The sequence below is a fragment of the Oryzias latipes genome, chromosome 3, assembly GCF_053564925.1.
Source record: "Oryzias latipes strain Hd-rR chromosome 3, Olatipes_Hd-rR_3.1".
NCBI lineage: Eukaryota > Metazoa > Chordata > Actinopteri > Beloniformes > Adrianichthyidae > Oryzias > Oryzias latipes.
In genome coordinates, this window is record NC_136239.1 from 36,161,450 (window position 1) to 36,177,548 (window position 16,099).

The 16,099-nt window shown below is 40.0% G+C and overlaps 2 protein-coding genes across 2 annotated transcripts; both read left to right on the plus strand.

Annotated features, from left to right (window-relative positions):
• The first annotated feature begins 8,796 nt into the window (after positions 1–8,796).
• LOC101162828 (uncharacterized) lies at positions 8,797–9,825 on the plus strand. Its single transcript, XM_004067517.4, has 2 exons — positions 8,797–9,571; positions 9,656–9,825. The coding sequence occupies exons 1-2, from the start codon at positions 8,837–8,839 to the stop codon at positions 9,707–9,709; spliced, it is 789 nt and encodes a 262-aa protein (XP_004067565.1). The 5' UTR covers positions 8,797–8,836; the 3' UTR covers positions 9,710–9,825.
• A 4,913-nt stretch (positions 9,826–14,738) lies between these two features.
• mesp lies at positions 14,739–15,789 on the plus strand. Its single transcript, XM_004067463.3, has 2 exons — positions 14,739–15,531; positions 15,616–15,789. Exons 1-2 carry the CDS (start codon positions 14,866–14,868, stop codon positions 15,685–15,687), a joined length of 738 nt encoding a protein of 245 aa, XP_004067511.1. The 5' UTR covers positions 14,739–14,865; the 3' UTR covers positions 15,688–15,789.
• The last annotated feature ends 310 nt before the right edge of the window (positions 15,790–16,099 follow it).

A 16,099-nucleotide genomic window follows, 5' to 3' on the forward strand; every position in this document is an offset into this window, starting at 1 on the left:
AAAACATATAGTTCCAGAAAGCGTTATTTAGTATGTGGTCCACTGACAGTACATGGGATGGGTCATGTGAACTTTTATTTGGCCCTTCACAGCACCGGCACCAGAATCCAGCATGGATAACGGTGCCATGAGTAAGAGCCGTGACACATCTGATGGTCAACAAAAGAATTGAACTCTTACTGTATTGACGTAGGTAAATGGCATGTACTTGTATAGTGCTTTTCTACCTTCCTTGAGGGCCCAAAGCGCTTTACATACACTGTCCCCTTCATACATCTATACACTGATGGCAGCTCCGCTGATTGATCTGAGACAGTCTGAGTCCTTGCCTCTATGGCAACCTCTCTCGCCAATCAGGTGTGAGCTTGTTGGAAGTTCACACCTCTAACACTTGAAAGCACACTTGAAAGGAGGATCTGTCAATCAAATCTTTGAACGTTTGAGGTGAGTTCACATGCTTTTATTGAAGCCCCCGATTGGTCAGATTAGAACTTAAATAACTTGCAAGAAAGAAAGGATATAACAAAAAATGAGGATTATCAAGAACATGTCGAAAAAAAGGGATCTGAACAAGAATGGGTCTCTGACAAATCGGTCACTGAAAGAAAGAAAAGTGTTCACAGCTTGTCAATTTGTGACTGATAAACAGTAAAGTGTTTAGTCATTAAAAATAATATATTAATAAGTCATAAATAATAAAGAAAACATGCATCATTTGGTCATTAAAAACAACAAATTACAACTAATTTAAAACTACTACATCAGTCATTAAAATAAAATAAAAATTCTATTAGAAACAAGTGTTAAAAACTACAGAAAAGGGAAATAATTTTCCACAAAAACAACTATTAAAGACTGAGTTACTGAGATGAAGAAAGAGCGGACAGATGTAAAGCTAGATGAGACCGCAGGGAGAGTTTATTAATGCTGGAAATGCATCGTGAGACTTTCTGTGGTTTCATCCATGTCAACGTGTGGTTTTGGGGGGAGAGTATGGGGGGGGGGGGGGGGCACATTTTACACCCGAGGTGTGAAACATCGCTGGAACTGGAGGGGTCAACCAGAGGTAGACAGAGGAGTTCATCCACCTGTCACCATGTGACACTGAATCTATCTATCTATCTATCTATCTATCTATCTATCTATCTATCTATCTATCTATCTATCTATCTATCTATCTATCTATCTATCTATCTATCTATCTATCTATCTATCTATCTATCTATCTATCTATCTATCTATTTGTACGGCTGGATAGCTTAAATATTGGTCGCTGTTTTTGTTGCACCGGTACTGTTAAATTGGGGCTGTAAGCTAGTGAAAATATATCAAAAGATGATCAGAGTGGGACTTTAAGGCCGAATCGGAATTCTGGGGTTAATTCTGGGGAGTTGGACAAGAAGATCCAGGATATATCTAAAGGAGAGCAGTGATGGGACCAGACTAAGGCTACGTTCACACTGCAGGGCTTAATGCTCAATTCCTATGTTTTCAAAAAATCAGATTTTTTTGCAAAGCCGTTCACATTTCCAATTAAATGCGAATTTTTATGATCTCCTGTGTGAACGTGAAATGACCCAGAAGTGACCCTCATGCGCAGAAGAGTACTCAACGGTGAACAACGTAACTCATTGTTTTTGCGGAAGTAGCTAACCTTAACAATGGATGTCAACAACAGATACAGGTCGCATGGGGGCAAAAAAATCAGAATTGGGTCGTTTCAGCCTGCAGGGTGAACGTAGCCTAATGGACAAGTGGGTGAAGGAAACAGATGTTTGGTGGTCAGGACAGGAATGCAGAAGAAAAGACAGTGCTGAAAAGGAGGACAGTTGGTAAAAAGAGGCTGACATCATATCAAAGAGGAGGTTCATGAAAGCAGCAGAGGAGGACATAAAGGTGGTTGGTGTGAAGAAGGAGAATGCAGAGGAGAGAAGGTGGAGGATTTGCTCTGGCGCCACCTAAAGGGAGCAGCCAAAAGGCAAATATTGAGAAGAAGAACGTTGTCAGTTTTTAAGCCAAACTTGTCTTGTTTTGGCTTGTCAGGGTTTCTCTCTCATGGATCTATTTATCTCCAAAAGTCTCTTCCTCATTGTTGAATCACAAACTCTTGGTTTTGCTTCTTTTGTGAGCTCCTGGACGACTTGTTTCTTCGAGTCTTTAGGTTGGTCAGTCTCTCCTGAGAAGGTTCTTTGGGGTTCCCATTTTTCTCCATGATGAAGGGCTCTTACTGTGTTTTTTTTTTGTTTTGTTTTGTTTTTTGGAGTCCCAAACCTGCAGAAATTTGTTTTTAACTCTTGACTCATCTCAAAGGCTGAGTTTCTTTAAAAGTACTGACGCTTTTCTTTCCTAAAAGCTGTTTGTCCATCAATGAGAGCATCCCGAGCCTCACAAACGTGTCAAAATGAAATTCAAAACTTTGAAAAGAATCAAAAAATCATTTGTTGGAGATTCCAGCTTGAGTGAATCTGTCCGAAGCTCGGTTCTGTGTCATCAGATAAATAAACTAATTTCTTCACTGGAAGCTAAAGGTTTGTTACAGATGATGTGCCGTTAAACGTGCCTGAGAACTGGTGGTGGAGCAGCAGGAAGAATGAAAAGCTGCGTTGTTCCTGGACTCCTTCCATCAGCCTCCAGTCTGTGCAGCGATTTTTTGTTTTTGTTTGTTTTTTTCAGCATTTAAAAAAAGTATTTACAAATCGCTTCTGGAAACTGCGTCCAGTTGTTTTAAGGAAAGGTGATCTGGCCAACATTTGGCATCTCTCTTGTCAGGCAGGAGCTCAGTTTCCCGCTAGAGTTTCATCCGAGTTCTCAGCTGCTGATTACCTCACCTGCTGTTCTCCATGATTGCTTCCCTCAGTGCAGGAACCTCCTGATTGGGTTTGCACTTCATCAGATCTTTGCCTTCCCGTCATTTGTTTCTTTTCTGCTTTCCTCAGACATTCCTGCATGGAGATGAGGGGGGTATTCCAGGAAGCATGTTACAGTTTTTCTCAGTCGCTTTAGTACAATTCTCAGATCAGAATGAAATTCCCAAAAGTATTTGTTCAATCTTCACATCATGATGTCCCTTGTGCACATCATTTAAGCCGTTTCTCACTTCTTTGAACAAGTTGCAATTGCTTTGGTACATCTATGCAAATGATTATGTACAATTCTCTGCTCTTTGCTACATTATCAATTGTTTATGTCATGTTGATCAAAATGTATTATATAGTTCACTGTACAATAGTCTTACTCCTCAAAACACCTAGTCATTAGTTCATCGTATAAGTCATTAACTGCAAAATGGTTGACCAAGTTGTCATAATGTGACAAACATATTTCGCTGCATTGCAAGAGAGGATATTCGCTGTGATGTGGATGAGAATTTGTGGCCTAACATACAGGAACGACAAGAGGTGTAGGAAGACCACACCAATTCCTACTGCACTGCCTGTACTGTTGATTATTGTCCTATCTTTTTTCTCCCTTTGTGTTACTGTTTGCAGTGAGTTTTTTCTATGTTGGTATGACATGGGCGGCCAACAAATTACAAAATGAACAGTAAAACTGTAAATGTGAATCTTGTCCAGTCTCTTGCAATCAAACAAAAAATGTGTAACTTACATTTTACAATAATTGTCATTAAAACTTTAGCCATAGTTCACATCAGAACCTCCCTCTAAAGCACACAGTTACATTGACAACATGACTAAGTCATTTGACTGTCTTGTTCGTAGACAATGACACAATGACTTGACATTCTGATGGCACTGACATGTTCAATGACATAAAGACTTAGTTTTGAGAGATGAACTAAAGATTTTGAGCAAGTTACAGGCTTTTACAAGAAATCCATAGTGTTTTGCTGTTTGTACAAATTTTTTTGAGAAATGCACACACGTATTTGCAAACTTCAATTCTGATCTGAGAATTGTACTAAAGCGACTGAGAAAAACTGTAAAACTACCCTGACTTTAATCATGAACTCTGACTGAAATCCGCCTGAACTTGCTTACTCTGGGTATGTCGGTTCCAAAAGACCGGATATGAGTTAGCGTAATTACGCTCCACTTGGGTTAATGCACGTTCATGGCAAGTACATAAAGAAATTCTCAATGGATAAACGATTTCCCGAGTCGCCATGGAAATGCGTGGAGAAATAAAGAGAGCGCTATACTTCAGTGAGATGGAGTCGGAGATTAATGACGTGGTTTGAAGATTATAAGACCATTAAAAAGTAACACGGCTGCATCATCAAGAGAAAGAGTTTCTGCTTGGAGAAAAATAATGGACAAAGTAAACGCACAAGTTTCTGATCTTATTTCTATCTTCATTGTGACGCATATATATATATAAATGAATTATCCAACTCAAACGAACTGATTCAATTGGTAACAAGTAATTGAATTAAATTTATTTAACCTAAAATTTCTTACGTCTATCCAACTCAATAACTGTTTTACAACTCAAATTTACATATCTATCTAACTAAATGTCATATTACTCCAGTTCAATTAAATGTTTTTCCATCTTAATTTATTGTACTTCTTGAACTCTCATATGTCTAAGTTTGAGGCTGCAGATTTTCTCATTTTTATAACAATAAAATGAATGATTTAATGTGGATTTGCAATATGAAGAATGCAAGAGATTCAGCACTAGTAGTGCTGAATAAACTCATCATCCTCTCCCTCTCTCTCACTCATAGTGCAGAAAGAATTAAACATAACAGGAAAAATTACTAGACAAAACACAGTAAAACAGCTAAACAACTAAACACATTTGGTCAAAAACCCACACTCAAACCCAAATCCGTCCAGACAGGCAAAGGGAATGGTATCCCACAATTCCTTGCGGTGCTGATCTAATTGCAGCACCAAAGTTACACCTACTTAATTGAATTAATTTGAATGAAAGTAAAATAACTGTCTGAAAACTATGTTATTTTTTAAGCTGACTTAACTAAAAAGAATAGATTTATCTTAACTAAAGCAAATTATTAAGTTAGATCAAAGTAAAAAAGTTTATTTTTCCAACATCCATATGTGGTCTTATCACCCTCTCATGGTGGAAAAAAAATTATCTGAGCTTCTTCATCCACTAAATCATCTTCCAATGGACACGCCATGATGCTTCACCTCTCTGTAAACAAACTAACCTTCAACTAAACCTGCTCCAGACCAGGTTATGTTGAGCATTGTTGTATGTCAAGTTGCTATGGCAACTTGACATACCCTGAAACACATCTCCATTTCTGGAACCGAAAGCTGAGGTTATCCGCTTCCTTAGCCTCAAGCTTACCGTGGGAGCTAGCATAACCTGCTTTCTGTAAAAAACCCCAGGAGTCTTATTTTGAAAGCACCTGTTGTCTACCCTGCACTACTTTCTTTTCTCAGATGTCTTGTGGAATGTGTCTAAAGTTTAGGCTGACACTGATTGTCCAACTTGAAGTTTGGATGTTTTTTTGCCCGCAGATAGGGAAAGTCTTGTTTATTTACATGACTTTTGAGGGACAGACCTTAAAAGGAACCTGATTTGAATGCAAAGCTGCACCAAAAACGGCTGGAAACAAACAAAGATGAAGGTTTTGTCCATTCCAAAGAGTTTGTACGGTGGCCCTGAAGTGCAAAACACACTAACAAACTACACAACGCAAAAACATATTAAAGATCACAACAACAATTAAAAAAGCAACACAAATAAAAAAACAACAACCGTACTTTCTCAAATCAGTGAAAGCTGATTGCTGTGGAGACCCCTGAGAGGATATGTCCAAAGGTCAACAGCAACATTTTAGAAAATTCCAGAAACCAAAACACAATATCAAAAAAAGAAAAGAAACAAAATAAATATGAAAGTTTTGTAAAACAAAAGTAATTTCCAGAAATGTTGAAATGATGGACAAACATCTTCATTCAGACAGTGATGTCCCATTGAACCTTCCTTTTCCAATATCTTTTGTGTTTTGTTTTTTTAACATCTTATTTTGATTTCTGGAAATGACTCCAACTTTCTGACATTTTTTTTTTCTTTTTTACAGAAACCACATAAAGTATGTACATGGGACATCGCTGATTAGAGCAATACTTGATCTGCTCTATACTGATCATAAAACTATTATTAATATGCTGACACATAAGACGCATTTGACAAAACATAAATATCAAAAATCAGACGTCGTCATCCAATCAGCAATGCCCTATAGTACCTACCTTTTTCGCGTTCTTGTTTTGTTTTTTAAAATTCCATTTTGAAATCTTGAAATTGCTTTTGTTTTCTGAAACATTTACTTTTTTTTGGGAATTATGTTTTGGCTTAGGTCCACGAAATAACTCACAACACAAGAGCTTACGACTACAACCACAGGCAAAGTTTTGTTGACCTTTGACCACGGAAAGAGGCCACCATAAAAAAAAAATTACCTTAAGTACCTTCTACAAAAACTCCTGGGGATTTTGATCATCTCCTGACTCCTCGATCATTATTGGGGAGTTGTAGACTTTGAATGGCGGAAGCCTTGCAAGCAAAAGTGGCGTTCCCATGTAGCTCGCACATTTTTACCTGAATATTGTGAAAATGTGAGACATTTATCATTGGCTCAAGCTGAAAGAAATGATATGACATATGATATGAACATAGAAGGAATGTGGGTGTTGTTAACAAAAAAACCTCAGTTGCCAAGGAAATCCAAAAATTTATTTTTGCCGAATTTTAAAAAAATTACATGGACCTGTTGGTCACTCCCGGTCGACCATTGATTCAAATGGTTGCTATGGAGATTAAACCATATAAAAAATTAAAAAACAAATAAAAAGTTGAATTTTTTATGAATTTGGACTACAAAACGGCGCTCACAGCTTTGATTTATACTTTGTCCATCTATTTGTATTTTTCAGTTAGCTTTAGGAACTTGCAAGTAAAAATATCGATGCTCGCAGTTTTTGTGTGTATCTGACATTAAACTTTTGAATCTTGATGATGAAGTAATGCAGATTTGCATTTGCATCTACAGAAAATCCCAAACATTCCCGAGCGATGACTCTCATTCCTCTCACCTAAAACGTTTTCAAGCAGAGGGAGCTCTCTGGAGGTCACGGCGAGGCCCAGACAGGTGGCGAGCGCCCCAGAAACAGAGCCTGCAGTGGGTGGGCGTCCTCCCCAGAGGTGCCAAACTCCCGGCCTGGCTCCCACAGCCTCACCTCAGCAGGGTCGAGCGGTGGGTTCAACTCCGGTTCAGCCCGCCTGACTCAAGTGCTGGTCTTGGCATCACACCTCTTTATTTGTTTCCATACGTGATCATATTTCATTCATTATTGCAGCAGGAACCCAGGAGCAGCCAGAACTTACAGAAGAGCTTCCAGCAAAAGCTAATTTTTTACTTATCATTCTAATTCACCAGGATTATCAACTGTGAAGATGGAATCTAAAGACTCTTGATGCATGTTTGACACTGAATGTAGACATGCAGGAACAAAAACCGGCGCTGAGCAAAGCAAACAAGACGAGGAGTGACTGAAGCTGAATTGGGGGAACTCAAACAGACCCGAGTCTTCTCTGAACCAGATCAAATTCACCATCTGAGAGGAGATGCAACGTTTGTTTTTATCCGATTGACTCCAAACTCCTTCCGGGGTTGGAGGCAGAGGGAGGGTACGGGTCCAGGAGTCCTGGCTCTCACAGCTGAGGTGTGAAGCGACACCTCCAGGCTCATAAGTTCTCATCAGTGTGAAACCATCACGCCTCTGCTCTAACTAGATAACATTAAGCTTCATTAAGCCTCATTACACTCAGGTTTTTAGTCATTTAAGACATCCGTGTTCTTCCCACAAGCAGCTGACATCCAAACATCTCTCCAGATGAAGATAAAAAGTTTTCTTTTTTAAAGAAAAAAATTCCATTCACAAAGACATGTTTCCTCAAACTAAGACTATTTTGCTTTTGAAAAACTTTCTAAATGATTCTTTCCCCTCCAAAATAGAAAAAAGGTGATTTTTATTTAGTTATTTAAGATTCAGTTTTTGCTGTGTTAAGGATAGTGTGGGTGAGAAATAAAAGAAAAGAAAGAAAAGACAATTAGGAAAGGCGGTCGGGTTCAGGGTTGGTGTAATATGGAGCAAAAAGTACATTTAAATTTGGCTAACTGCTACTATTTGAAGGACAAACCCTCTGAACCCACCAACTTCCTTTTTTAAGAGCTAATGAAATCCAGAAAAACTCAACTTTTTTTTTTATTAACCGTTGTGCTATCTTAGATTACATTGACGTGTTCTCCCTACCATGAGAAAGGTGGATAAAGGTGGAAAGATTTCATGTAATCCATGGACAAAAATCATTGAAGAAAATGGTGTAGCGCAGTGTCTAGTGGGGTCTAGATGACCCAACTCCCAATGTTAAAGTGCCTAGGATAGCACAAGGGTTAAGCAGTTGGATTAACCGTAAAGATTCCCTGTTTTCTTGGGAAACGTTGTATCAGGATGAGTTCAGGCTCATCAGAAGGGTTATTTTTTTGTTACTTTTTTGCAGAGTTTTCATGTGTTTGTGCAGATGTAGAAGAAATCAGTCCGTTCCAAACAAAAAAACAAAAAGCAAAAATGTTTATTGTTTTGAGGAGGAGTTAAAATTCACACTTCCACTCCTGCAGCTAAGCTTTCCCAGAGTGTGTGTATGTATTTTTTGTGTTTGTGTGTATGTGTGCGCTCAGAGGCCTCTGCTGCAGACAGTGCAGAATCTGCAGAGGTGTCACTTCACACCTCTGTGGCCTGGCTTGGATTTATAAACCAAGCGGAGGAGAGCTGAGCAGCGCTTCCAGCTCCTCTGTCCTTCCAGAACAGACCGTGGAGCTCCTCCTCACAACATGGATACCTCCTCGGTCCCTTTTCTTGACTACAGCCTGCAGTACCAGTGGTGTTCCGACACGGACCTCTCCAGCACGTCTTCTCCAGAAACCCTGTCTCCTGTCTACTCCATGGACTCCAGCCTCTCCCCCTCCTACCAGCAGCCGTCACAGTCCACTCCCAGGGCAGCGAAGAACCCGTACTCCCAGAACCTCAAGTCCTCGCCCCGCTCCCCGTCTGGACGTGGCCGGAAGCTGGGCCAAGCCTCCCGGATCCGCAGCAAGCAGAGGGAGAGCGCCAGCGAGAAGGAGAAGCTGAGGATGAGGGATCTGACCAAGGCTCTTCATCACCTCAGGTCCTACCTGCCGCCATCCGTCGCTCCTGCAGGCCAAACCCTGACCAAGATAGAAACGTTGCGCCTCACCATCCGCTACATCTCCTACCTGTCCGCCCAGCTGGGCCTCAGCGAGGAGGTGCTGTTCCAGAGGAGGGAGCAGGCGGATACATCCGCCAGCTCCTCTCCTGACATCATCCGCTACTTCCAGAACGCCTCAGCAGCTGGACGGGCGGAGAGCCAGAGCCTGAACCAGAGCCTATACCAGCTCCATCATTTCAGCCAGCATGCAGTGATGCATTCTGGGGAATGTAGTTTTGGAGCACCTCAGTTCAGCAGGCAGAACTCTGAGGGCGTTCAGGGAAACGTGAGGACCAGCGCAGAGCTACAGACACCTCCTGCCTCCCAGGCCTCCTGCCAGGTTTGTGACTTGATGTCAAGTGATACTTAAACTATAAAAACACATATATTTTCATAAATGTAAACCTTTTTTCTCCTCCTGCAGATGTGCGGCAAAGACTTCTGCACTCCTCTGGTTCCAAGAGAGTACTGGGGTTAGACTTTCCTCCACTTCGGACGCTGCTGCGGTTCCTGTTGCATCCCTGTGAACTTTATTTATTGAAAACAAGTTATACAGCTTTTATTTATTCCCTCACTCTAAACTTTCTATGTAAATACTGATAGTTTAACAGCTATTTTTATATTTTCTTATCACGGTATTTATAATAAACTCTCAAAATAAATCCATTTGTGTTTCATTTAGAGTCATCCTCTTGACTCTCCATTATTCTCACTTATAAAATGAACAATGTTGGTTGAACTTTACAAATGGGCTGAAAGGTTTTAGGGGAAACATTTATAAACTCCATGATGCGGTGTGGAGCAGACGGCCTCTGCTGGTCAAAAAGGGAAGTGACATAAAGAGAAAAAAAAAATTTCCTAAAATTTCCTACATTCCAGTTGTTTCAGTTTCAGTTGATTTCAAACACAAATGAGAATCAAAACAGTGGTTTAAAAAGACATAAAACAATACAGTGTGCTTGAAAAGGAGTGGGTTGAGGAGAAATCTTGTCTGCTTGTCTGATGATGTGCGTATTCAATACGCGTATTACAGATAGGTACAAAACAGTCATGGTACAATTTTGCATGGCAACTGTGCAAAAGTGACATTTTTTGTTACATCCCAGTTGTGAATTTATTTTACAGATAAATGTGAAATATGTCAATTAACAAGAAAAAACTTGTTTATCCTATTCTAAGTTATTATATTTCTCAAAATCTCATCATTAAAAAAGAGAACTCATAGAAATAAGTTATAAACTTGTATAATTTAATGCTAAAAACGATCTCTATTAAAGGATCTGGAGGACTTTATTGAATTTGCTGATTGTTTTAGTTTTGATTAATGTTTTTAAAACATGTTCACAGATTCATCTTCTCCAGTAAATTTAGAAAAGCAAAGTTTTTAACAAAAAAATGTAAAAAGAATGCAAAAACAATTTAAACAAAATTCAAAAACTCTTGCAGAAATCTAACTTTTTTGTGCACTCAAATGAACTATTTCTGTGTGTCTGTGTTCCTAAATATTGAAAGCCGACATTAAAAACCTGCAGAAGCAGCTAAGAAAGAGGAATAAATCTAATCAAGATCAATATGTTTTATGTTTTGGGAAAAAACTGTTTTCAAAAGTTACTTTTCACTATTTTGGGTTGAAATATTTAATTCCTGCTTAAACAAAATGCTAACAACTTTAAAAAAAGATGCAAATAAATTGTTATCCAAACTTAAAACATGGAAAACAATTTAGTAAAAAGACGCATAGGGAGGGACAGCAGTGACAGGAAGCTGAACAAATTCACAAATGCTAACAAAATTAATACTGGGCACAATAAAACGTCCAACAAAAAAGATAAAAACTAACTTGTGAACATGAAAAAGTAAAAAAAGACGTAAAGATTTATTGTTTTTTATGTTTACTAAAAAAACAATAGGTGATATACTCTTATATTTTATTGAAATTGCTGTTTTTAACTTAACTTTATACCTTCTTATGCTTACTGCTCTTAGGCCTCGTTCTCTGTTAGATAATTGTGTAACACATGTCACTACATACTGTACGTATGTACATGTGACAAAGTGTGATGTGGAAATTTAAAGAAGATGAGCTGACAGAAACAACCCAATAATAAAAAGTTAATCCATTTCAAGTGATGTTTGTCAAGAAAATGTAAGCTGGTCAAAAAGTCTTACTTTGTATTTTGGATTTTTAATCTGATCAGGTTTTGATCAGATAGAAACCGATATTTAAATGAAATGGTTCTGTAGCATTTGAAGACATTTTTACAAAATAAAACAGAAATACACAAAGAAGTATTTCAAATAAAGTCTACCATCACGTTGGAATCTTCCAAGTGTGATGAAGGTGTTCTTAAAAAAAAAAAACCTTCACCCTGGGTTTTGTGCACAAGAAGAAAAGAAAACAGCCAGAAGAAGTCCCACCACGCGATCCGGTCCTCACTGCTATCCTGGTCCGACTTTCTGGTCTCCTGGTTCCTTTTGGTTTTATGTGACTCAAATTCTAAGAAGACAAAAAAAAGGAGGAACTCTGCAGCATTTAGGTAAACAGGTGGAAACCAACTTCTGCTCCACCTTTTTGTCCAAAACGCACAGAGGTCGTCCTTTCACTGGTAGGTACAGAGTTTCCCCTGAAGTGTAGCAGACGGCTACACTTCAGGGGAAACTCTGTACTTTCTGCTGCAGGAAGGACATCCACCTGCATTTTCTGCAGAGTTTCTGGAAAAACAGACAGGATCTCAGCTTCTCGTCATTTTCAGAACCACTCATGATGACTTCACGATGGAGGAACATTCCTTTTCTGCAGTTAATTTAACAATCAAACGCCGCCAACCCAAATTCACACAAACAGAGGGATGATGGGAAATCAGGGCTGATTTACAGTCACAGAGGTGAATTTCTAATGAACTACTGCAGCTCTGCAGAAACTATGTCCCATGACAGATTCTTAATCATAATCATAATTAAAAGAGAACTAGGGAAACTTTTAGGATAGATTTTAAAAAAATAGATCTTCAAAGCTGGTTGAAGGAATAATCAGGTTTTACTAATATATTATGTACTAAATAAAAACCATTATTTAAAAAGTCCTTTTTTTTTAAAGTCCCAGCAGTTTCAAAACAAAATACATAAACACTTTCCATTGCAACATGTTTTTTTGAGTAAATATAGTTTAAAAAATGTATGAATTGGTTGTGGAGAAGTTGAATTTGAAGTGTTTTTTTTACAAATTAAGAGCTCCAAAGTGAGATTTAGCTTTTACTGATCACGCTTCAAGTTATTTCCAAAGATATAGTTTTCATTCTTTTTTGTTTGTTTGTTTGTTTGTTCAAGGTGATACCAAATCAAGGGGAGTCCTGGTCCGAATGGTTTGTTGTGAATTAATGACAGTAAAAGGGTTAATGGCAAAGTATCTCTGTCTTTAGAGTCAGTAAAGATTTATTTTTGTGAGATCTATGAATCTTAACAAGAAGACCCAAAGACTTTGGTGCTGTTTTAGTTTTAATCTATATTTTTTTCTCCCAGTCAATCTGTGAGGTTTGTTTCAAAGTTCGGCCTCTGCTGCAGGTTTTCTGGTTTATTTAACGTCACTCTGCCAATGGGCTGCGGCAAACACACACACCTTTGGCACCGGTGAGTCTAGACCTCAATCCTACTCCCCCTTTCTCCCCCTTCTCTCACCTCCCGCCCTGATTATTTGCCAAAGCCAACAGAGAGGACTTTTGTATTCATGGAGGAGCATGGATCTGCATATATGCGGCTGCAGAAATGGGCCGAGTGTTTGGTTTGCCACATCGGTGGGGTTCATTTGATATGCAGCACAAAGCCTAATATCCCCACTTAAGTCTTTCATCAGAGTTAAGCTAATAAACTCTCTGAGGTACAAGAGTTTGGGATGAAAGGGATAGCATCGACATGCTGATTATTCACTCATTACATGTGAGTAAACACTGACGGCACAGAGGAGGATTAAGAAGGAAACCAGGGAGGACGAGGGAAAAATTACAGCCGTCAATTCATCTTAATTAAAGGAGATATTTTTCTATTTCAGACAAAAAGAGTGTTAAAGCGATCCAGTGACTAGTATGAGGTTTAAGCGTGCTGTCACCTCCAGCTTTGCCTTCAGAATATTTCTCCTGCAAGTTTTCCTTGAATGTCAGAGGTGAAGGGACAACCTCGCACTTCCTTCTGCTGCCTCTGCTGCAGAGCAGGAGACAAATGCGACGCGCCGGGTTGTGGGAACGCTGCACAGGACTCGACTCCACAGCACACGTGCTAAGAAAAACACAAACAATGAGCTGAATCTGCAGGTGTGTTGTAGATCCATGCTTGCAGGGACTTCTAGAAAAGGTCTTTCACGTTTCTTCTTATGTTAATGTTGTCGCCAAAAACATTCCTTTCTGTCACACCCGGTTTCAGTTTTCAATCGATAAATTGATAAATTAAAGTTGATGCTCTTCGGTCGTTCTTCAGTTCTTTGCTCATCTTCACCTCTTTGGTTGTGTTATGGTTCCGGTTTTGTGTTTTAAATCCACTTCATGTTCACTTTTTATGTCAAGTTTTAGTCCTGCACCACCATTCCTGACATTCCTGCTAAAACGGAACTTTAAAAACTTCCTGCTTGAAACATATTTGAGGTTTTGTTTTGCATGTTGGAGTCTGGAACATACGGTGGCCCTAAAGTCCAAATTAAAAAAAAAGCAACACAAAAAAGAAAAATACATTTTAGAAGTCAAAACAAATTTCAAGAAACCGAAGGGTAACATTTCAGAAAGCAAAAGTCATTTCCAAAAATCTAAAAAAATTTAAAACAAAATGGAGCAAAACAAGAAATCAGAAAAGGTAGGTATTATGGGGCATCAGTGATTGGATGAGGACGTTTTATCCCCTTTTCAGATTTCCCATTTGGTTTCATTTTTTTAAACATTTCATTTTAATGTGTTTTTTTCTTCTAAAATGTAAAGTTGTTTTTTTACTTGTATTTCTTTAATATGTTCACAAATCGACGTTGAGTAATATGTTGATGTGATTTGGACTTCAGGGCCACCGTAGTAACCCATGCTGCTTGAAGCCCTTTAGCTTGACACATAAAATGAACAAACTGCAGAACTCTTGTGCTTCCATCATGGCTCTCAAAGGTGAGCAGCTGCTGTCCAAACAGTCCAAGGTGCAAACTCCTCGCACCTCCCAGCCGGCGCGGCACACTTCTTCCAACTTTACCTTAATGGAATCCAGCAGAACAGAACTATGGACACATTTTAGCTGCTGAATTACATCAACCAGGACTTTAGGAGATGTCGTCATGGTGTATTTGAAAGGAACTGGGATATCCCCGGCCCAAGGATGATGGGATTTGGGTTCAGACTCAGACCTGGTCCAGGTTCTGGTTCATGGGGTCCCGCTCCCATGATCTGTGTCGTTTTTTTAAGCCTGTGCAGCCTGCTGGGTCACACTTTGCCCAGAAACGTGCCAGTTTCCCATGGGACCCCCTGACCAAGGGTGTCGCTCCTGCTCCCAGAGTTCCTGAGGTGAGCACTGGAGGTGCAACCTCACACCTCCCACTACATAAATGCAGCAGCCTTTCTGCCTCTTCCCACTCAGGAAAGACTCTGGTGTCAGACCTCTGCAGCTTCAGCCGCCATGGAGATGTCCTTCTGCTTCCCCCTTCAGTTCCAGGAGAACCCTTTGCAGTTTGATTGGGAGTCTCTGCAGGAAAAACCTCTGGGTCCGGATCCGTCCTCCGATGCTGGTTACCACAGTGCCGCCAGCAGCCTGTCTCCCACCTCCTCTGTCGACTCCTGCTGCTTCTCCCCTGCCTCCCTGCAGACTGTGGGGACTGAACAAGATGTGCTGGAGAGTTTTCTCTTCTGCAGCCCAGCAGAGCTTCATCTCACCTGCCAGACTGGGCCACCTTCCAGCTTATCCTCTGCCAGCAGCCCCACCGCAAAGAAATCTAGGTCCAGGTATCTGGGAAAGAAGCGCCAGACTGCCAGCGAGCGGGAGAAACTGCGGATGAGGGATCTGACCAAAGCTCTTCATCACCTCAGAACGTACCTGCCTCCATCCGTCGCTCCTGCGGGTCAAACCCTGACCAAGATCGAGACGCTGCGTCTCACCATTCGATATATCTCCTACCTGTCAGCCAAGCTGGGCCTCAGCGAGGAAGTGCTGGAGCAGAGGAGATCCCTGGAGCCAACCCAAGCCCTCGGACACCTCCAAGGTCAGCAGAGAGCGAGCTACGGCGCCCAGGAAACGAGCTGCAGCACCGTGAACGAGCAGCGCTCCTCGCCACAGCAATCCAGCCAGGTAAACCCTGTTCCTGGTCAGATGAATATTTCTGCCCCTCTGATTGAACATTTATTGAACCTCTCTGCTTGAATCTATTTCCAGGCTTCAGACGGAGTTCAGTTCTGGATTCAGCAGCAGCAACATCCAGCTGTGATCTTCTCAGGACAGTGTTGAAGTCTGTCCTCCCACATCTGCTCTGAACAAAAAATCTAAACTTTCTTGAATGAATTCACTTGTATTTGTACATAGATCTGTGTATTTATTAAGCTTTTTTTTTACTATGAGCATAATAAACTTTATTTATAATCAAAAACCTCACAGTTTTTGCATTTTCTATATGTTTGCTTTTATTTGGCCTCTGCTTCCTGCAGCTGTCAGAGGAACAAGGAGGCGCTAAACAGGCGTCACATCCCCTTTAAAGTCTTTAATTAGGGAATCCCCACCGAGAGGAGGTGGCTCTTCCCCACATTTGTTTTTGTTTTTAGGATTTAAGATAAAAAAAAGTAACAAATATTTACGTTTTAAATATTTATGAATCTGTTCAAGTTATATAGAGTAAAGTCAAATGTCAAATTGCTTATTTTAT